This window comes from Callospermophilus lateralis, chromosome 1 (genome assembly GCF_048772815.1).
Source record: "Callospermophilus lateralis isolate mCalLat2 chromosome 1, mCalLat2.hap1, whole genome shotgun sequence".
In the NCBI taxonomy this organism is placed as follows: Eukaryota; Metazoa; Chordata; class Mammalia; order Rodentia; family Sciuridae; genus Callospermophilus; species Callospermophilus lateralis.
Genome location: NC_135305.1, coordinates 157131643 through 157155053, shown reverse-complemented (window position 1 = coordinate 157155053; position 23411 = coordinate 157131643). Strand labels below are relative to the sequence as shown.

Below are 23411 nucleotides of genomic sequence, written 5' to 3'. Positions count from 1 at the left end.
TCACCGAAAAGCATTTGTGTGTGCATCTTTCTTAGGAGTACCTTCCGTCAGGGTTTAGTGATTGGAAGTAAACCTGTAATTTACCCAGTGCTCCACTGGCTTCTCCAGAGAACTAGTGAACTGAAGAAAAGAGCATATTTAGCTCGTTTTTTAATAAAACTGGAGGTACCAAATGAGTTTCTTCAGGATGAAACTGTGGCTGACACCAATAAACAGGTATGTATTACATGAATGGTATTTTGAAACTATCTGTAATGGATTTCAAGATGTGCATATTCAAATACATGTTAATTTCTCTTTAATTGTTGTCTCTGTATTTCCAGGTGGCACAAAGGTAGAACAATATCAGCTGAAGTCAGCTGCAGTCACATCTTAAAATAATGACTTTTGTACACAAATACCTTTTTAGTAATAAAAGGAGTATATGGATAGGAAGTAAAAACCCTGAAATTAAGATTTCAGAATCTGCCATGTCTACACAATATTACTTAGTAGTTGTAAGTAGACAGGATCCTGGGCTTGAAATTGCAGAGAGCTTTGTTCATCAGTAAGGTAACTATACATTTTGTCATCCAAATTTGATAGAAACAGGCTATCATAATAATTGCATCAGGATAAATGGTATAAATCGACCTTATCCTAGGCTATTTGGAACTGCTGAGCCCCTGCAAGGAAGTAGGTAAAGAAGCCACACTGCAGCCTCAAAAGGTGTAAAGATAGGCTGGGAGTTTGAAGTTTCAGTGCATTTTTCTCACAGAGTTTTGTAGTAACACTGGGTTCTGGCCTATGCTCTTAAAGCTCTTGATTACTGAGGATTCTGGCTGTCTGGTTCCTGGTCCTGAGAACCCAGAGCACATTGCTGGTCAAAGACTGCAGAAAAACACCAGTCTTTTAATCAAAAGGAGTTTGATTAAAAAAAAAAAAAAAAAAGATCTCCATTTAGTATTTTGAACTTTTATAGCAAAGCACTCATTTAGACTGACTTGTGCCAGTTTGTTATGAGTAGTTCGGCAGCCTGTCTGTCCCAGTAGATTGTGAGGTCCGTATTATCATGTATTATCCATCTTTGTTTTCCCCCAGGATTATCCATCTTTGTTTTCCCCCAGGATTCTGTGTAGTGGCTTGTATATGTTGCTCAACATTTGGATTTAATCAAAACAATCAACTTAGTGTTTTTCTTTTTCATCCATGTTTCATTTTTTTGGATAGACATGGTAGTCACTCAAAATCGAGTCAGTATTGATCTCTTAAGACAATAGTTATGCAGATAATGTTAGATGTCATAGTAGATGCTCAGCAGGATGAGACACCATCCCTTCCTCTACTTTTTGAAGATTCCATGTAATATAGAGGAAAAAGAGAAGTATAAATATGAAATATTTTCTTCTCCCTTCCATTCCCCCATTAATAAATTTGATAAGAACCAATTTCCTTAGAGGAATTTTATTCATAGTTTTTACTAAATTTGCTCAGCTAATTAATGAAAGAATGGCAATGAGGACATGTTTGTTTATATATAAAATAACTTATACATTTAACTGGTCATCTAGCAAAGACTAAAAAATGCATATTTTCTTTCTGAATGAAGAGTTTTAGAACAAATAATTTGTAGATATATAGGATATGAACAGTCAAGAAAAATATTATTAATTTTCTGACATTGTCCAGGAAATTATCATTTAAAAACTACTATTCGCTATTATTTATTTATTTTGGTTTTGGGGACTTCAACCCAGGGTCTTGTACATTCTAGGCAAAGTGCTCTATCACTGATTGTACACCTGGACCCTCCAAAGTCCTATTCTTTTTTTTTCTTTCTTTCTTTCTTTGTGCTACTGGGGATTGACCCCACAGGTGGTCTATCACTGAGCTATATTCCCAACCCTTTTTATTTTTGAGACTGTCTTGCTAAGTTGCCAATCCTGGCTTGAACTTGCCGTCCTCCTACCTCAGCCTCTTGAATAGCTGGAATTATAGGCATGTGCTACCACACCTGACCCCAAATTATTATTGTTCAAAAAAATTGGATAAAGTTGTGATTTTTTTCATTTGACTATTTTATTAAACACCTGTATGAATTATGCCCTGTGGTAAGTCCCAGGAGTACAAAGGTGTACACAATGGATTCTTGTCTTCCTGATTCTCACTGTCTAATGGAAGAAGACAAACAAGTAACTTGTCTGTCATAACTTTATATGCTATCTACTCTGATAGGATAGGTACAGGGCTAAAGAAGGCTGTTCTGAGAATTACGATATTTATGCTGAGACCTGCAGGATGAATCAGAGTTATTCAACGTAGGGATGAGGACATAGAGTTTCTCAGAGCGAGAGGGTGTGTAAGCTGGAGATAAGATCATGTAATGTTCCAGGGGCTGAAAAAAGATTATCGTAGATAGAGTATAAAGTGTGAGGTGGGAAAGTAACCAGAGATGAAGCTAGAGAAGTATTTATTGGCCACATTGTACAGATGTACTTTTCTGTGTCCTATATAAATGTTTGAGAATGTGTTTTTAATGTTGTTGTTACAATGGTTTAATAATCACTACAAGTTTAAATGCTTGATTAAGAAATCCCCACTGACCTTAAAAGAGTATACTACAGAGATACTGCCACATCCGTGTTCATAGCAGCACAATTCACGATTGCTAGACTGTGGAACCAACCCAGATGCCCTTCAATAGATGAAAGGATAAAAAAAATGTGGCATTTATACACCATGGAGCAGCACTAAAAAATGGCAAAATCATGGAATTTGCAGGGAAATGTATGGTACTAGAGCAGATTATGCTAAGTGAAGCTAGCCAATCCCTAAAAAACAAATGCCAAATGTCTTCTTTGATATAATGAGAGCAACTAAGAACAGAGCAGGGAGGAAGAGCAGGAGGATAAGATTAACATTAAACAGAGACATGAGGTGGGAGGGAAAGAGAGAGAAAAGGGAAATTGCATGGAAATGGAAGGAGACCCTCATTGTTATACAAAATTACATATAAGAGGTTGTGAGGGGAATTGGAAAATAAACAAGGAGAGAAATGAATTACAGTAGATGGGGTAGAGAGAGAAGATGGGAGGGGAGGGGAGGGGGGATAGTTGAGGACAGGAAAGGTAGCAGAATACAACAGTCACTAATATGGCATAATGTAAAAATGTGGATGTGTAACCGATGTGATTCTGCAATCTGTATTTGGGGTAAAAATGGGAGTTCATAACCCACTTGAATCTAATGTATGAAATATGATATGTCAAGAGCTCTGTAATGTTTTGAACAACCAATAATAAAAAAAAAAAAATATAGAAATCCCCACTGGCTTGGTGTAATTCCTATAATCCCAGTAGTTTGGAAGGCTGAGGCAGGAGGTTTGAGTTCAAAGCCAGCCTCAGCAACTAAATGAGGCCATAAGCAACTTATATACCGTTTCTAAATTTAAAAAGAAAGAAAGAAAAGGGATGTTGCTCAGTGGCTGAGTGCCCCTAAGTTCAGTCTCTGGCGCCATAAAAAAAAAAGTAAAAAAGTAATCCTATTATAGAATTTATGATTTAATGACATTCTTCTTTTAGTATGAAGAGTTGATGGAAGCCTTTAAAACTTTGCATAAAGAATGTGAGCAGCTGAAAACATCTGGATTTTCTACAGCAGAAATCAGAAAGGTAAAGGAAAAAAACATAATTTTTTGGATTTGGATAATATTGGATTTTGCATTTTCATTTGTGGTTAATTTAGTATGAGTTTTAAGATTTTATGGAGACTAATGACAGCAAATGGCCAGGGTAAATTTACAGCAAGTTCTATGTACTGGGTAAATCACTAGAAGGGGTTTTAAAAGATTGTTGCGTCTTTATGTGGTAGAAAATATACAGAGAAACAAAAAAAGGAAAAAAAATCATCTTGTATGTATTGGGGATCACAGGATACATACTTATTTATATCTTGCCTTTTAATTATTCATTGTGGATATAGTCCCTTTGTTGTTTTTCAAAAAAACATGATTTTTCATGATCAACCTATATTCCCAAATGTGGGTAACTTAACTATTTTTAGTTTTTTGTTTTCAATTTTTGCTCTTATAGATAATGCTATGATTATCTTCCACATAATGTTTTTGGCATGTCTATGATTATTTCCTTAGAATAAATTCTAGAAATGGAATTGTTTATTAAATCACATGAAAAATTTGACAACTTTTGATGCATGTTATTAATGTTCCCTAGAAAATATTTTTATATTTTCACCAAGCATTTTAAGTTCTTTCCCATACTGACTTGTATGGATTTTGTGCTTTTAGAATTCCTGAGTTATCAATGCCATTTTTATATTCTCATTCAGACACATTAGAAGTTGCTTCCTCAGGGAAGCCTTCTCTAATTCATTAAATAGATTAGTTACCTCTATTATTTTTTTATAGCACTTATTACACTTATTAATTACTTTAATGTCTGTCTTCCAATTACCTTTAAGGGCTATGACAGTAAGTACTGTATATCTTATTTGCCCCTATATTCCTAGTCTCTATCACAGTGCTTGGCACAGGGTAGGTTCTCAATAGGAGTTTATTGAATATTAGGAATGAAGATGAACTCAGATGTAGTAAGGGAGAAAAGACCAATAAGTACATACTTAAAATAGCATGGAAGAGTGATTGATATTCCTCTCCTGTTCTTCATTATGTCCTATGAATAAATCAAAATGTTAAAAGAACCTGGAGTTTATATTTTAATTTCACTCATTATTACCAAAGTATTCTTGAATATATTCTTTGTAGTAAGTTTAGAAAATGTGATTAAATAAGAAATAGAAATAGAAAAAAATTCACTCATAATCCCATGTTCTAGAGATAACCACTGTTGACATTTTGATAAATATATTTAAATCTTTTCCTTGATATTATACTGTACATACATGCAATTTATAATTTACTTCTTTCAAGTAATGTCATATCATGACTTTTTCTCATGCCATTATACATTCTTCTACATAATATTTAATAATTTTCATTATATAATGTAGTTTATTTAATAATTCTCAGACATTTAGATTTTTTTCAAATTTTAAATATAGTTAGTAAGAATCCTTTTTAAAAAGTCTGTGAAAAAAAACTCTGTGGCTTTTCATGAATATTTTATTTTTTATTTATTTATTTATTTTTAATTTTTTTTTTTTTAGAGAGAGAGAGAGAGACAGAGAGAATTTTTTTTTTAATGAAAATAAGCTTTATTACATCAAGTAATAAATACATACAAAGATGCAAACAGTTTTAGTCATTTTCTTCCAGATGTTTTGATCAACTTACGGTAAACACAAACTAAAATCTACATACAGTCTTAGTATGAAAATTTTCGGGGTCCTTATTAGATTTGGTAGGTTGCTCTTTCTTCTGTATTTATAACTTGTGCACTCTTAAAATTGACTTCAAAGCACTAAGAGTCATGCAAATGCTTAAGCAAAAAAGAAGTGCCAGTAAGCAGAATCTACACTGTATGGCACATGGGACCAGCTAAGTGAAGCAGGTGGTCAGGATGCATTAAAACAAAGTCCTTGGGATCAAATGAGCTTATGAAAAGGTACAAATAACAATTTGGGTGACATAAAATATTCAAAAGATTAAAGGGAGACACTGGTATCTTGGAGCCAAACAACAGTTTGCTGTAAAATAACTTCACATGCATCTTAAAAAAACAAAAACAAAAAAACCTGGGTCATTCCTAACTACTTAAAATGTAAATCCTAATTAACTTCGAAATCTTTTCCCAATATTTTGAGACTGTGAACCTTGGGAGAAAAAACTAAACTGTTACCATTTTGAAAATGAGTATTTCATCTGAACAGGGGAGATGAGCTGTAGAGAGCCAGGAACCCCCAAGCTAGCGGGGAGGCTAGGACCTGGCATTCCGTTCGGTTTCAGCCAAGCACTCCCGAACCAGTCCTCGTGCGTGAATGATGCCTCGTTTTAGTCTCTCCATGGCGCTCTTGCTCCCTGCATAGGTGGGTCTTATCTCCTTCCCCAGCTCTTCGATGATGGCCAGCAGTTCCGCATACTTGCTCTGGGGCACCTGGCTATTCCCAGTTCCCTGGGTGTAGCCCAGCGATGGTGGCCCATAGTCACTCAGCAGCTGGCGGTACTGGGAGGATGCTGCCATGCTGGTGGAAGGCGAGTGGACACTTCTAGCTGGAGAAAATGGTGGCGACCCGTCTTCTCTCCAGCACGTAGATTATTCCAGATCGAGAATTTTTTTTTTATATTTATTTTTTTTAGTTTTTGGCGGACACAACATCTTTGTTTGTATGTGGTGCTGAGGATGCCAGGCGGGCGCGCCACCGCTTGAGCCACATCCCCAGCCCCTCATGAATATTTTATTAGGATAGATTCCCCAAATGTAGCATTATTGAGCTAGAAGGGATGCACATTTATTTTATCTTATATTATTTTTTAGTACACTGCCACCAGAAGTGAGTGAGAGTGCCCATTTTCTCAAATTTTGCCAGTACTGACTAATATGTATATTTTACCTTTGGTATTATTGTATTAGTTTTTCCAGGTTTAGGAAGGATTTTTGTTTTCACTGCAAAATATTATGGAACTGGTTAAAAGGAAGGTAATTTGTTTATTACTTACTTGTTTTTAATTATCTTGATTTTATTCTTACTTGGAATGTATTGTCCATTCCCACATTTCTTTCTCTTTAATTTTGGATTTTTAATGTAATATTTTAAAAAGTTTAATAATCAGAGAGAGGTGATTTATTTTTAGGGAGAGAATTGGTTAGTTGGCAAAAACAGATATAATTTATGTCTTAAAATCACCATAGCCTTAAAAATAATTTTGATGGAAAATTGGCAGAATACATGGTTTGGCATTTAACAGAGCAGATGGGATGTCAGCAGCTGTTGTTCATGTATTTAGACCTGCACACTTTCCATTATAGAGGATCTTTAAAAAATCATGTGCCCATATTTGGAATCAGAACACAGATGTGTCAGTTGGCAGCTTCACCTTGTTTCGTTTTAACCTGCTTTAGTTGCTTTTCTAGATAAAAACCAAGTTGCCAAAAAAATTACCCTTCATAAAGAACCCGAGGGAAAAATAGAAATGCCCTTTGTCCAAAAGAGAATTTTTGTTCCTTACTGCTCTGGTTCTAAATGATGAAAATGGTAGATGCATAATCATATAAAAATCTTATCTCATTTCTAAGTTTTTAACGTCCTCTTTACTACTTTTTAGGATATTAGTGCAATGGAAGAAGAAAAGGATCAGCTCATTAAGAGAGTTGAACGTTTGAAGAAAAGGGTAAGGAAAGAATTAGCACTGTAGAATTTGGCCCGAAGTCCCAAGGACTGGCAAAGATTTAGGAATGCAAATAAAGATTAAGCCAGGCATGGTTGTACATCTGAGGATGAACTCAAATGACATTGAGGGAAAGGGAATCTCCGTAGGCAGTAGCCCAAAACTTTTAAGGACCTGGAGTCTAGAGCTTTGCTGTCATCTCTAGGGAGTACTGTTTACCAAAAGGAAATGATAAGTGGATGTCTGTGTCACGTGACATGCTAATTTATTTCTCAAACCTGACAGTAACATGTACTACTTATTCCCTTACTGTAGGTGGAGACAGTTCAGAATCATCAACGGATGCTTAAAATAGCAAGGCAACTTCGAGTTGAAAAAGAGAGAGAAGAATTTCTTGCACAACAGAAACAGGAACAAAAGAATCAGGTATCCACAAAAAGTTTGTATTCTCAGGATGAAAGAAATTGCTCCTTCTGGTAATTCAAATGTAAAGAGCAAAGAATTTTAGAATTGTATTTTGTGGCACCAACAGAAACAACAATACCTCCTTTTGGGTGCTATACTTTGTATCTATATTTTTTTGGTTGATGCTTAGCTCATGTTCCAGTATTACAGAAGATATATTATAATGTTAAGCAGTAAGATTAACTGCTCATGAAATTTATAGAATTTCTAAAGGATGTCTTTAGATTCTGGGACTATAGGAACATCCTTTTTGTTCCACTGATCTACATTTTACTCTAGTGGCAAATAAGTGAATCATGAACAGGCTCAAAATCACAAGAAAAAAATAATCTGGCCAGAAAGTATTACTTTTATTTATTAAAAATCTATCTTGAAATCTGAGTAGACTTATACATTAAAAATATATTATAGGGGCTAATATAAAAATATATTATAGTGGTACAGCACTTGCCTAGCAAGTATGAGACACTGGGTTCAATCCTCAGCACCACATAAAAATAAATAAATAGAACAAAGATTAAAAAAAAAATAATATATATATATTACAGGAGCTAGGGTTGTGGCTCAGTGGTAGAGTGCTTGCTTGGGTTCGAGTCTCAGCACCACATATAAATAAATAAAATAAAGGTACATTTAAATCTAAAATAAATATACATTTAAAAAATATATATTCAAATCAATTTTATTTTTGACTACATTGGAAGTTTAGATATTTAGCTGTATTGGAGCTTGATTTGGCAGCATAGTACTTTCTCTGCATCAGTAATCTGCATTTTCTAAGCCTTGAATGGTTATTTAGCATTCGTTTTTGATTCTGAGATAGCAATTGTTAGCATTTCTTAGGATTAAGAAAACCTGCTATAATGAGAAAAGCCTGATGCATTTATTTCTTAACAAATATTTTTCCTTAATCCCCAAATTCAACAAATAACTAAAGAAAAAAATTTTAATATTTATTTTTTAGTTACAGGTGGGTACAATATCTTTATTTTTTATTTTATGTGGTGCTGAGGATTGAACCCAGTGCCTCATGCTAAGCAAGTGCTCTACCTCTGAGCCACAATTCCAGCCCTACAGAAAATTTTTCTGAAAGATTTTTTTTTTACATATATTTTGGTTGTAGATGGACATAATACCTTTATTTATTTTTATGTGTGCTGAGGATCTAACCCAGTGCCTCACATGTGCAAGGTGTGTGCTCTACCACTGAGCCACAACCCCAACCCTGAAAGATTAAAAAAAAAAAAAAAAAAAAAAAATTACATGAAAAGGGATTGAGAGAACCAATTACATTTTTTATTTAACAGTAATTTTCTTATCTCTTAATATTTGTTCCTTTTATATTATAAGAAGTATATGTAGAGGCTGAGGCTGGGGCTCAGTGGTGGAGTACTCGATTAGCATGCACGAGGCACTGAGTTCAATCCTCATTACCACATAAGAATGAATAAATAAATAAAATAAAGATGTTGTGTCCATCTACAACTAAAATCCATTTAAAAAAGAAAGAATTATGTGTATTTCCTATTGTTTGCCTATGTGAGTGATAAGTTTTTAATACATTAAGCAAGTCATAAATCTAATTGTATTTTAAAGCTATTTCATGCGGTGCAGAGATTGCAAAGAGTACAAAACCAGCTGAAAAGTATGCGCCATGCTGCAGCAGATGCAAAGCCTGAAAGTAAGTGGAATATTATATAATATCTGTCATTATAAAATATTTTAAAAATATTTCTGAAAGTAGTAGATTAATGGGAATTAATTATTATCAAGTGATAGCTCAGTATTTTGGAGCATCATTTTCCAGCTATAAGGTTTCATCTTTGTAAAAAAAAAAAAATTCATACCCACCCCTCAAAAAAAATAAATAAATAAAAATTGATCAGTTTTTCAGTTAGGGCAAAGAAAATGATAATGACTGGCAAGGAAAGCCCTCCAGTGTGCACTTATATAAGTACTTGGAATGGATGTTATGAAAAAGATGAATGGAAAAATGGGAATGGTTGCTTTAGAACCAGGGCTATAAAGAAAAAAAAGATACTAGGCCCTTAAAACTGAGTGTTTTTCATGTTTTGGTTTGTAGAATAACAGTACTAATGATGTGGGCATTCCTGGCTCTGTTACATAGGTCTACACAAATAATACATTGTTCTGATACCCCAGATCATACCACCAAACCCATCCTAGTTATAGTGAAAGTTTTTAGCTCATTAGGAGGGAGGCCGCACACATTGGAAGAGCAGTACAAAGCTATCACTTGTATTTGAGCAATATTACAACATAAATATCTAGCTGATAGAGGGTTAATTCATCTTTCTATAGTAATCTATAAAATATTACAGATGCAATACGTAAAGTGTCTGTAATAAAAAGGCATATACAATTACAAGTGTTGACAAGAATGTGGAAAAATTGGGACCCTTATGTATTGCTTTGTGGGAGTGCAAAATGAGGCAGCTGCTTTGGGAAACAGCTTAGCAGTTCCTCAAAATGTTAAACATAAAGTTACCATATGAACCAGCATTTCCATTCTTAGGTATATACCCAAGAGAATTGAAAACACATGTCCACACAAAAACTTCAACACAAATGTTCATAGCAACATTATTCATAATAGCCAAAAAAAAAAAAAAGAGAGAAAGAAACAACCCTTATGTCCCTAAGATAATGAATGAATTAACAAAATGTGGCATATCTACACAATGGAGTATTATTCTTCCACAAAAAAAGAATGAAACGTTGATATATCCATGAAGCTTATGGCATGTATGAACCTCAAAAACATGGCTAAGTAAAAGATATCAGTCACATACATATTGGGTGAACCCATTTATATGAAGTGTCCAAAATAAACAAATTCATAAAGACAGAAATCAAATTAGTGGCTGTCTAGAGCTTGGAGCACAACTGCGTGATTGGGGGGAACTGGAGAGAGAGGAAATAACTGCTGTAGCATTTGGAGACTTCTCCTGGAATTGATAATAATGTTCTAAAATTGATGGTGCTTATAGTTGCACGATTGTGCTATACTGAAAGCCATTAAATCATACACTAAATGGGTGAATTTTATGGCATGTAAATTATATTTCAATAATATGGTGTTTCCCTAATTCTAGACACCAGTTTTTTCTTATTTTAGTTGTTTTTGTGGTTGGTGTATATTTTAACTTTTTCTTTTTTTTTTTATGGTGTTGGGATTGAACCCAAGGCCTAATGCATGTGAGGCAAGCACTCTATCAACTGAACTGTATCCCCAGCCCGTATATCTTACTTTTAACATGGTATTTGTAATCTACTTCATGGTATCTTACAGTTGAGACACCTAAAAATCAAGGAAAAAAGACATGCGTAATTGATATTTAAGAAAGTAGGACAATATTTCTTATATGATGAATAGTTGATATATATCAACTTTTGACTTTCCACATAATCTCACTAAGTGCAGTCATAAATTCTAATTCAAGCAATAACTGAAAGTAAGCATGCAGTTAATTGTTGGTATCACTTGATTTTTTTATTTACTAAGTTTCTATTTTTTTTATAACTTTATTTTATTTATTTATTCTTTTATGTGGTTCTCGAACCCATTGCTTCACACATGCAAGGCAAGCCTTTTGGTTACCACTGAGCTATAACCCCAGCCCCTAAGTTTCTTCTGCTTTTAGGAGAACGTTAATTTTCAAAACAAAAGTAAAATTTTTTTCTATAGGACAACTTACATCTGTTTAGTATATGTTCTTTGATTTTGATGTAAGGTTACTTTACATCTTTATTGTAAAAAATTAAGATGAATCTTCAAAAGAAATCCATTAAAGTACAGCTGTTTTAAAATTAATACCAATAAATTTTACAAATAGTACCTGTTTTTTTTTAATATTTTTTTAAAAGAGAGAGAAAGAGAGAGAATTTCAATATTTATTTTTCAGTTTTCGGCGGACATATCTCTATTTGTATGTGGTGCTGAGAATCGAACCCAGGCCGCACACATGCCAGGCGAGCGCGCTACTGCTTGAGCCACATCCCCAGCCCTAGTACCTATTATTGATAATACCTATTGATAATTTTTCTTTCCATTCAAAATTAAGTCTCGACTCTCAACTCCCTAATACTTAATAGAATATTTATTAAATCTGTGGATACAAAGAAAAATCATCTTTCCCATTGTTAGGAGGCCAAGTGAGAAAAAAATGGCTGAAAATATAGATAGAAATGCATTATGTATGTGATATATGTATTTTGTGGGTGGATAGGGAATGGGGATAGGAGGTTAAGGAGTTCCTGCTTTGTTTACATCTTTCTGGAAAATGGGTAAGAGTTTTGTTCAGTAGCCTAGGGAAAGAATAAATTAACCAGATGTTTGTCTAATTTTGGTATTTAGTATCTAATTTTTGTAATAACAACAACAAAAAAATGGTTTGCAGAGTTTATTTCTATTTACTTAATTAACATAAAAAATAGTTTTAGTATGACAATGTAATTTGTGATTTTGTAGTATAAAAGCCATATTATAAAGCATTCACTGAAGTTAATATAACTGTACATACTATACACTCGTGAGATTTATTACATAAGAGAAACCATTCAGTAAATTACACAGGATCAGTGAGAAGCTTTCAGAGCGTTTTTAATCTAAAAGTTTGCTGTGATCTTGGTGACTTTATATTTCTTTTCTCCAGGATATTTAAAGATAATGATTTAAAAATTTTGCATAGAAGCATTTGACTAGTTTCAGCTCTATAAAAGAATTTAAATTTTTAAAAATTGTTTATTGTTTTTTTACCTTTATTTTATTTATTTATTTTTGTGTTTTGCTGAGGATCAAACCCAGTGTCTCACACATGCTAGGCAAGCACTCTGCCACTGAGCTACAGCCTCAGCTCAAAAACTTAAAGTTTGATGTCAACTCTGCGTTAGTATTTTAACAGCTTTATTGAGGTAAAATTAATATAACAAACTGCACATACAGTGTATACTTGGTAATTTTTGATATAGGTATACATTGATGAAGATATCAACTCTTAATGAAAATAATTATCTATTACCCCCTTTTGCCTCTTTGTAATGTCTTCTGTCCTCTCCATCACCAGGCAACCATTTTTAGAAAAAAATATAATTGAAGAATTTTATGTTTTAAAAATATTTTAGCAGGCTGGGGTTGTGGCTCAGAGGTAGAGCGCTTGCCTACCATGCATGAGGCACTGGATTCTATCCTCAGCACCACATAAAAATAAAATAAAGATATTGTGTCCACCTATAACTAAAAAATAAATATTAAAAAAAACATTTTAGGCTTTGATTTATGCATCTCTAGTTACATGAGGTATATTTAAGATCCTGAAGATGGAGGAGCTAGTCATCTAACACCCAGGCAGCCAGAGGAACTGGAATGTAGATTTAATTGGAAACCACCTAGGAATGATTACCTGATTTTTATTATAGTGTGATTCATTAAATACTTTTCTTTCTCTCCCTTTCTTCAATCTTGAAAAAGGGGGAAGGTTGAAGGCATGAATAGAAAACTTGTAAATATGCCATTAGTGCATTTTTATATGTTTTATTGGTACAACAGAACTTAAAATATTTGAAGGTTTTGGGCCATATTTATTATGCAATTTACATACATAGATTACTTAAACAGGAAACCCAGCATTTTAAAAAGTCAAGCCGGGGGTTGGGGTTGTGACTCAGTGGTAGAGTGATTCTTGCCTAGCATGTGCAAGGCCCTGGGTTTGATTCTCAGCATCATATAAAAAATAAATAAATAAATAAAATAAAGATATTTGTCCAACTACAACTAAAAAGCAAAATATTAAAAAAAAAAGTAAAGCCAGATTTTGTAAATGTATAATAAAGATATGAAATAAACTTTATAAAGCTTTCTAGGCTGGGAATTTATATAACAAATTCATTATTCACTGAAAATAAATATAGTCATACATCTGACCAAAGTAAGAAAAGTATTAACTCTTAAAAATACAATTTAACACTTAACTGTAAACTAATACATTAAAATATAAAAGCTACCAAACCCTAAAATATTAATGAATGTAAATAATTTATTTTTCTTTTCTAGATTTTATACCTATAGCAATGTCTTCATTGGTTTGAAACTGATAAATTATAATATATTAATTACTGCTTGTGATGAATTAGAATAGAAATATAAACTGCGTCAGAAGTATTACAAAAGAAAAAAAAGCATTTATAACTGCTTGTATAAAAGAGCAGCCGGTTAGATTTCATTTACATGTTAATTCGTGGATTTCTTTTTCTGTTTTGTAGTGTTGGGAATTGAACCCTGGGCTTCCTATATGGTATGCAAGTCCTTTACCACTGAGCTACATTTCCAGCCCTGGTTCATGGATTTCTTAAAAACTTAGAAGGCAAAATGTGATCCAACAATATGTCTAGTTCTGCAAATGTCATTTTTGCATATTGAGGGATATTAAAAAATTAGTTTATAAAGTTTGAAAGATCCTAATATCACACTTTTATAATTATAATTATTTGTTCTTCCATTCAGATTGTTGCTTTCATAATCATTTTAATTAGCATCAAAATATTTCAGTGACCCATCTTTTTTTAAAATAATTTTTTATACCTTTATTTTTTTAAACATGTATTTTTTAGGTGTTGATGGACCTTTATTTTATTCATTTATTTATATGTGGTGCTGAGAGTCGAACCCAGGCAAGTGCTCTACCACTTAGCCACAAACCCAGTCCCACTTTATTTTTTATTTATTTGTTTTTATGTGGTACTGAAGATCAGACCCAGTGCCTCACATGTGCCAGGCAAGTGCTCTACCCCTGAGCTCCAATTGCAGCCCGGTGACCAATCTTTTAATGCACCATACTAGATATACAGAATGCTTTCAATAGATATGCCATACTGTCCAGGTCTTACATTTAAAAGTGTACAGACTATCACTATACTACTCTTTCAGGCTGATTATTCACTTATTTTGTTTTTGAAAGGTTTAATGAAGAGACTAGAGGAGGAGATAAAATTTAACTCATATATGGTAACTGAAAAATTTCCTAAAGAAATAGAGAGCAAGAAAAAGGAATTGCATTTTTTACAAAAAGTGGTTTCAGAGCCAGCTATGGACCATTCTGATCTTCTTGAACTTGAATCTAAAGTAAGTGACAATCATCTTTTTATAGCTCCAATTTTATCTCATCCCCAGGTCTGTGAAAATTAAATGAACTGCTTTCTTTAGTGTCGCAGTTAGGACTAAAGTCAACCATGCTAAGAGTTGACAGCTCTTTTGAGAAGTTGTCCTTTATGAGGAATTATAGAATGTTATGTTCCTTAATCTCCATGATGTTATAAAAACCCAGTCAACTGATAAGGAAGCTAAATAACTTCAATATGTAAATTAATACATATGAATTGACTTATGGGCTTATGTCTTCATAATATATCATTTACATGACAAATTTTAGAGTACTTTGAATATCATTAATTTTTTTTTCTTTAATATTTATTTTTTAGTTTTTGGCGGACACAACATCTTTGCCAGGCGAGTGCGCTACCGCTTGAGCCACATCCCCCAGCCCGAATATCATTAATTTTTATTTCTAAGCTTAATATTATGGTAATTCTATACTTAAAGCTGATTTTCTTTCTTTTTTTTTTTTTTTTTTTGGTTCTGGGGATTGAACTCAGGGGCACTCAACCACTGAGCCACATTCCCTAGACATGCCCTAATTTTGTATTTTATTTAGCGATAGGGTCTCACTGAGTTGCTTAGTGCCTTGCTTTTGCTAGGCTGGCTTTGAACTTGCAATCCTCCTGCCTCAGCCTCCCGAGCCCCTGGGATTACAGGTGTGCACTTCCTGGCTGATTTCTTTCTTTCTTTCTTTCTTTTACTTTTCAGTGCTGAGAATTGAACTCAAGGTCTAGTACATATCAGGCAAATGCTCTATCACAGAGCTGCAGTCTCAGCTCTCTAAAGCTGATATTTTTTATTAGCCTTTTTTGCCAGTCTTGAAATTACCAAACTTTCTTGAAAACTGTTATCATTTTATATTTTTATTTCCTAGAAATAAAACATTAATCAAATGTATATTTTTAAAAATTAATTAACATGAAAAGGTTTTGACTTGCTAATCTTTGAATGTGCTTAATAACCACTACAATTAAATATGTGATTCTGATCATTTTACTCTTTTAATTCACTTAGAGAAATTAGATGTCCAGGTAAGATTTGGATCAAATTTAAAGTCATACAATTAACAGAATTCCAACCCTTCAAAGGATAGATATACTGAAAGCCATGTTTTTGTTTTTGTTTTTTAATGTGGTTTTGGGGATCAAACCCAGTGCCTCATGCATGCTAAGCAAGTGCTCTACCACTGAGCCACAACCCCAGCTCCATGTCTTGATTTTATTTGTGAAGAATTATATGCTTCTATGGGATTTATTCAGTTTTATTACATTTTGAAAAGATTTAATGGCTAGGATAGAAGATAGCTATCAAAGAATGACAGATCTAAGTGCATAAAGGGTTTTAAATGTCATACATGTCAGCTCTCAGCTGAGTTCATGAATTCCTATTAGCTTTATCATTTAATAACGACTTGAAAGTCATGACCCAGGTGAGGGGATAACTTCAGATTTTTAGAAAGCATCTTTTTAATAATAATGAATAAATATTTCATGTAAAATACTTCATGATAGTTTAGATATGAAAAGTAATCAAATTGTACAAATATATATCATGAAATATAAATGTTTCTAAAAGTAATCCTAAAAATCCACTCATAACATTAATGAAACTGTTTCTCCCATCAAATCACTGATGGTAAGAGCTAAAAATTCAAAGCTTTTGGCCAGATTTCACTTTGTGTAGTAACAGGGAGAGTTTTTTTCTTTGTAGGGAGAGTTTTAACATTTTTCACTTTCATACTGTTTTAGATAAATGAAATAAACACACAAATTAATCAGCTGATTGAAAAGAAGATGATGAGAAATGAGCCAATTGAAGGCAAACTCTCACTATATAGGCAACAGGTAAGACCACACTTGGACCCACTCACTGAAATCTGTAATCTTATTGGTGAACATCTTCATCAAATCCCCTGGATGTGTTATCTATAGTCTTAAAGTCAGAAAGAAGAATAAATGTTCTTTGGTCATTGTTGATCTCCAGATTATAAGTAAGAATTAGTGGGGAAGCCACAATGATACCAGTTCAAGTTTGAAATGCAGTATACCTGATGAAGCTGTTTCCTTAGTGCCTTTTAAAAATGAAAAAGCTCTGTCACCACATTTGATATATAAATATGTATATATTTTTAGTTGTTGATGGACCTTTAATTAATTAATTAATTAATTAATATGGGGTGCTGAGAATTGAACCTAGTGCCTCATACATGCGAGGCAATCACTGTATCACTGAGCTACAACTGTAACCCTGATAGAGCACTTTTTGTCTTTTTTGTTTAATCTGTAAATGTGGAATTCCATTTTTAAATTAAAGCTTATATTAGGTGGTTTAAATGAAATATTTATAATCTTTAATGAGTCAAAAACAATATACTTTTCAGATTTAAAGTTAGTTTGCAAGGACTCTCCTTTTATTGTCTTCTGACTAATTTTGTTTTTCTATAAAAGTTACTGCTTGTTCACTATAGTTTTCCCTTTGATTTTTTTACATATATTTTTAGTTGTAGATGGACACAATACCTTTATTTTATTTATTTATTTTTATATATATAACTATATGACAGGAGAGGGAGAATCTCTAGTGCAAATCCTTTAAAAAAATTCTGCTGTATTTCCTGTTTGAAAAATGACATCAGGTGATAAAAGAATATTTCTTTTTTTCTTTCTTTTTTTTTAGAGGGGGGAGACTGATGTTTTTCTTAAACTAGTATGGTCATGATTCATTAAGGAAAATCCCCCAGGAGTTGCTAGCTAATATAAAATGCTGCATTCATGGCTAAGAGCAGCCATTTGGATTAGGTTAATAAAACATAATTCTGAAGAGTCAGATGTTTGATTTTGAATCTGCATTTTATTTATTAGAATACTCCAAATATAATGAATGGCTTTAACCTTTCTTTTAAAAAGTCTGGATATTGAGGGGCTGAGGTTGTGGCTCAGTGGTAGAGCGCTTGCCTAGCACATGTGAGGCACTGGGTTCGATCCTCGGGTATACATACGTGGAGTACAACTCATTTTAAAAAGAAGGTGTGGATATTGAATTTGGTAAGATGACCTGTGTAATAATTCTGAAAATAAAGCATTCTTGTTTTCTTCCAGTGAAAGGAAAAACAATTGACAGTGTTAGGTTCTGTTTACTTACCTAGAATATATTTTCATTTGCACTTGAGAAGACTTTAATGTTTTTATTAGTACATTTTTGTTTCTTTGTTGATGACGTCTGTCAGGCCTTTTGTCTTCTGAAATGTTTTTTGGTTGGTATTTGATATATATTATATGCTCATGCTAAATACATATTTTATGATGATGGGGAGTAGGAAAAGTGTACTAGTCTGGAGAAGCCAAACTAAAAATTTAGCTTGATAAGATGTAAAAGATAGGTAATTTCACAAGATAATGGAAAATTTATTATATGTCTTTTGTTCATATTAAATGCCCAATTAGGCATCCATCATTTCTCGTAAAAAAGAAGCCAAAGCTGAGGAACTGCAGGAAGCCAAGGAGAAGTTAGCCAACCTAGAAAGAGAAGTATCATTAAAGACAAATCAGACCCGAGAATTTGATGGCACCGAAGTTTTGAAAGGAGATGAGGTAAGTTGAGGTTCTCATGGAACAAGGGTATGAATATTGGATTTTCTTTAAACCATTAATGTCTTTGACTTTCTTAGTTCAAATGTTGATAGTAGTTAATCTTATTTTATAAAACTTATTTAAAACTGAAAAAATAATTTGCAGTAATATTAAGAGATTTCTTTATATAAAATAGGAGAAATCTTAGTGATTTTATGAGAAAATATTCCAAGTTTTCACTTTTTTATATTGGAATTATTTATTATAAGCATTAAATTATAAAAGACAAACAAGAGTACTAGAAACTAGCAGGCAATATAAAAGTTCATTTTTGCTTATAAATGTATTTCCATAAAGAGTTAAGAAAATATCACTGAGTTAATATGGTCAATAATGTATATTTGGAGTTGATTGCTGTGGCACACACCTGTAATCCTAGCAGCTCTGGAGGGTGAGGTAGGAGAATCGCAGGTTCAAAGCCAGCCTCAGCAAAAAGCAAGGCACTAATCAAGTCAGTGAGATCTATTTATTTTTTAAATAAAATGTAAAAAATGGCTGGGGATGTGTCTCAGTGATTGGTATTTGATATTGATTTGGGCTCAATCCCTAGTACCAAATAAAATAATATGTGTATTTGGCCAGTGAGGCTGGCACAATAAAATTACCTCATAACAGATGCTTACAAGTTAAAAAACAATGCAGTTATATCTTACATTGCTGTGTACTTTAAATTTTAAACAGTGCTTTAATAGCTGCTGTAGCATTTATCCACTGTCAGACTCATAAGATTAGAAGGAAAAATAATATTGTTTATTGTTAGCTAAACTCAAGCAACAAAAATATAATTCCTCATCCTCTTTTCATAAAATTAGCTCAAGAAAAACTGAGTGAATAAAGCCAAATAGCTTGTCTTAGCTTGGTGCTTTTTTAGAAAATCATATGATGGGTCACATTTGAATTCCTAAACATTACCTGTACTCAACCAACTCTTAAAGGTTTTTTAAATTTTATATTAACTACTAACCCTCAGCAAAAGCTACTTTGAAAAGCTGCTCATGTCCAAAGCTCATTTTTAGCTTTGGAAAGTTAATGAATTCATACTGTTAAAAATTGGCAGTGAACCTTCACTGTGCCAAACATAAATGAATTGTTTCCATGGTACCATTTTTCTCTGTGGTGTTTCTGATTGTAACCTCCTAAAATGCCTTTTGGCTTGTAGGGGAAGTCCTAGATCTAGGAAAGCAACACTCGATTGAAAAATTCCTTTGGGTTTTAACATCCACTTCCAGATTGCTTTACGACATGAGAGTGTTTCAAATGATACTTGGAGGATAGCAGCATGTGCTTCATGGTATCTTTGCTTTCTGTGGGGAGAGAAAAATTAATTAACCGCAGTTTTGCTTTACAAGAGACCATGCTGCTTCCTAGCAGTTTTATCTTAAGAAAATCCTGCCCAGTTGACAAGAAATACTAATTGTGGCCACGTTTCACATTTGACATCTAGTACAGTCTTAGATGTTCTTGCGTGTAAATATGAAGGAAAAGAAACCAGTGTCCAGTTGTTAACCTTTACTTTTGAGAAATCATCTGAATAGAAGTATTTGATGAGAGATAAAAGACTACTTTTTTTAAGGGGAAAAATTACAACTTTGGAAATGGTAAGGTCAACTTAATGTTTTGAGTAATGTCTGATGGAAAACTAGAAAAGTAAATTATTTGGCAGTTACCTAGAAGAACAGAAGGTATTGGGGAACATTATGCATAATTTTATAAAGAACAAATCTTGGTAGGCCAGTTTTATTTTCAACTTTGATAGAATGGTAGGCCATATGGAAAAAAGGGAGGAAGTTTATTATACTAAAACTATATAAGATAGCTGGACTTTACTGAGGTTTCTGATTTGATATTACATGGCAATCACCAGAAATCATCAATGATGTTTGGAAAGAATACTCTGCCAGGAATCACATGCAGAATAAGAAAAAGGAGGATTAATATTTATTTTGACTTTTTACATAAAACTCTATACTAGGTGCTTTACATATACTTCTTTGCTTCTTGTAAGAGGTGTTTTTAGTATTTCTGTTTCACAGTTGAGTGAAGGAAATTAGAAAATTACATAGCTAGTAAGTGGCCAAGCTAAGATCCAGATCTCTTCCATCTTTCTGTTGACCTTGAACAAATTATTTAATTTTTTTGTTTTTCATATGTAAAGTAGGAAAAATTGCTCTTCATTGTCTCTAGGACAATGAAATAATGGATATTAAAGCTTCTGAAAAACTCAAAGGTTCCATCAACCCGAACATCTGACATCCTTTCAAAATCACTCCTGTGGGTGGTATTATATGCCTAGAGGCAGTGTGGCAGAATGGTTTAAGAGCACAGGTTCTAGAACTCAATTGTTTGAATGCAGTTCCTGGCTTTGTCATTTATCAACTGGGTAACTGTTTTAAATTTCTTAATCTCTTTGTACTCAGCTGTAAAATGTGAATGTTGCTGTATATACACCTCCTAGAAGGACTACACCTGTAACACTCTTAGAACAGTGATAGGCATTTGTAAGCTCAATGTGTTGACTTCTTTTTTTTTTTTTTTTAAGTTGTAGTTGGACAAAATACCTTTATTTTATTTATTTATTTTTATATGGTGCTGAGGATCAAACCCAGCATCTCACATGTGCTAGGCGAGCACTCTACCACTGAGCCACAGCCCCAGCCCTCAATGTGTTGACTTCTAATGTTTTTATGTTTATGTTACTCACTTGAATGAAGAATTTGAAAGTTAGAAATATAGTTTATGGCTAAACAATTGAAACCAGAGTTTCAGTTTTTAAGCTATAACTAGGAGCAGTTCAGCAGAAATAACTATGATGTGGTTTCTGTTTAGGACTAAATAATTTACACAGATCCAAGATGGAATATGATAGCACTAATTCGCATTATTTTAGCAGCCATTCACTGAGCAGTTCCTATGCACTCAGTCTCGAGTATGTCCAAAACATCCTCGTTAATGGATGCACAATAATATGACTGTACCTAATGCTACAGAACTGTAATTCTAAAATGATTTAAGCAGTAAATTTATTTTATATATTATACAATCTGTTCTAATTCATCCTCCCAGAATGCCTGTGAAAGTATTATTTCTATTTTCTAAGTGAAGAAACAGAGGAATTTAATAACTTGTGCAAAGTCCCAAAGTTAGTATGCTGTAGAGATCTGAAGTAGACCTGAACGCTTTTGCAGCTGTGCTACTGTACACTGTGGTACCCTGACTCCTCTAAGGCACAGTTAGAATGGATAAGGTGTGTAAGGTTCACAAAACTATGTTGTAGTTGCAATCAATTGAAAATGTTGGCTTGTTAGAAACTGTGTAATAGCCATTAGGAATATGACTTGTTAATAAGTATAAATTTCACAAGCCCTAGACATATTACAGTGATTTATATTCCTTTGTCATTTTTTTTCCAGAGGTCAGTGAGGAGTTTTTGAAGTTTGGTAATGAAGTTTATACATTTTTAAAAAATATTTTTAGTTGTCAATGGACCTTTATTTATTTTATGTGGTGCTGAGAATCGAACCAAGTGCCTCACACATGCTAGGCAAATGCTCTATCACTGAGCCACAACCCCAGCCCCAGTATATACATTTTGATACTTCCTACTGTCACTAAAGCTAATATTATTTTTTTTAAAAAAGAGAGAGAGAGAGAGAATTTTTTAATATTTATTTTTTCAGTGGACACAACATCTTTATTTTATTTTTATGTGGTGCTGAGGATCGAACCCAGTGCCCTGCGCATGCCAGGCAAGTGTATTACCGCTTGAGCCACATCCCCAGCCCTAAAGCTAATATTCTTGATGTGACATTTTACCTCCAAATTTTAGTTCTGATTGCAGGTGACAAGTGCTATACATATTTGTTCTTCACTAAACTTTTGAATTAGTAGCTCTTTGATTTTCCTTATTGATAAAAGAAGTGTCTAAAAATGCTTGTTTTTTCTCATTGTACTTTGGTGATCATTCGAACATTTTATTTTCATTGTATTGATATGCTTGAGGCAGTACTCAAGAATATGCCCAGAAATGTATTTTTCTCCTATTCTGCTAATATTCTGATAAAGGAATTTCTTGAACAGTTGAAATTAAATTCTTAGTGGTAGAGATACTTTTTTTTTAACCAGTCTAGTCTATCTTGATTTTTCTTCACACTAGTGTTTGAGAAATGATAAAAAGTTTAGAGATTATGCTTTCTTAACATAACTAAAAATTGATAATTATGAATATTTAACTTTTATTATCTTGAAGTTTTTTGTGTTTTTTTTTTTTGTACCTGGGTTTGAATTTGAGGTATTTGACCACCGAGCCACATCCCCAGCCCTATTTTGTGTTTTATTTAGCGAGAGGGTCTCACTGAGTTGCTTAGTGCCTCGCTTTCTGCTAAGGCTGACTTTGAACTCCTGATCCTCCTGTCTTAGTCTCTTAAGCCCCTGGGTTTACAGACATGTGCCATCACGCCCAGCTTCTTGAAAGTTTTTATAATGGACTTTCAAACCCAGAGCCTCGCATGTACTAGGCGAGCACTCTACTGCTGAGCCACAACGCCAGCCCACTGTCAATAGTTTATATAATTAATAATAATAAAGTTTATTATATAATTACAATGTGCTAGACACCAAAGAAGAGTTCTGGCATGTACTGTCTCATTTGTTTCATTGTATAATGCTGAAAGTTACAATTATTATTCCAATTTTTTACAAATAAGGGAATTGAGGCACACAGAGTTTAAGCTAATTTGATCAAGATGTTATTGCTATTACATAGTACCAGAATTTGAATTGAGGCAATCTGGCTCTGGAGCCTTTACTAATTTTCACATGATAGAAATCTGGAAAGAATAGTCAACCTGAGCCAGATGAAATT

At 33.3% G+C, this 23411-nt stretch overlaps 1 protein-coding gene and 1 pseudogene across 1 annotated transcript in view; one reads left to right on the top strand and one right to left on the bottom strand.

Annotated features, from left to right (window-relative positions):
• The window catches only part of Ift81 (intraflagellar transport 81), a 70436-nt gene that overhangs the window by 4486 nt on the left and 42539 nt on the right, over positions 1-23411 (top strand). The window contains exons 4-11 of the mRNA XM_076866747.2: positions 36-216; positions 3561-3650; positions 7220-7285; positions 7598-7708; positions 9344-9428; positions 14725-14888; positions 16670-16765; positions 18365-18511. Of these exons, the coding sequence (XP_076722862.1) occupies positions 36-216; positions 3561-3650; positions 7220-7285; positions 7598-7708; positions 9344-9428; positions 14725-14888; positions 16670-16765; positions 18365-18511 (940 nt within the window). The remainder of the gene's footprint in view (positions 1-35; positions 217-3560; positions 3651-7219; positions 7286-7597; positions 7709-9343; positions 9429-14724; positions 14889-16669; positions 16766-18364; positions 18512-23411) is intronic.
• LOC143407482 (cyclin-dependent kinase 2-associated protein 1 pseudogene) lies at positions 5304-6153 on the bottom strand (annotated as a pseudogene).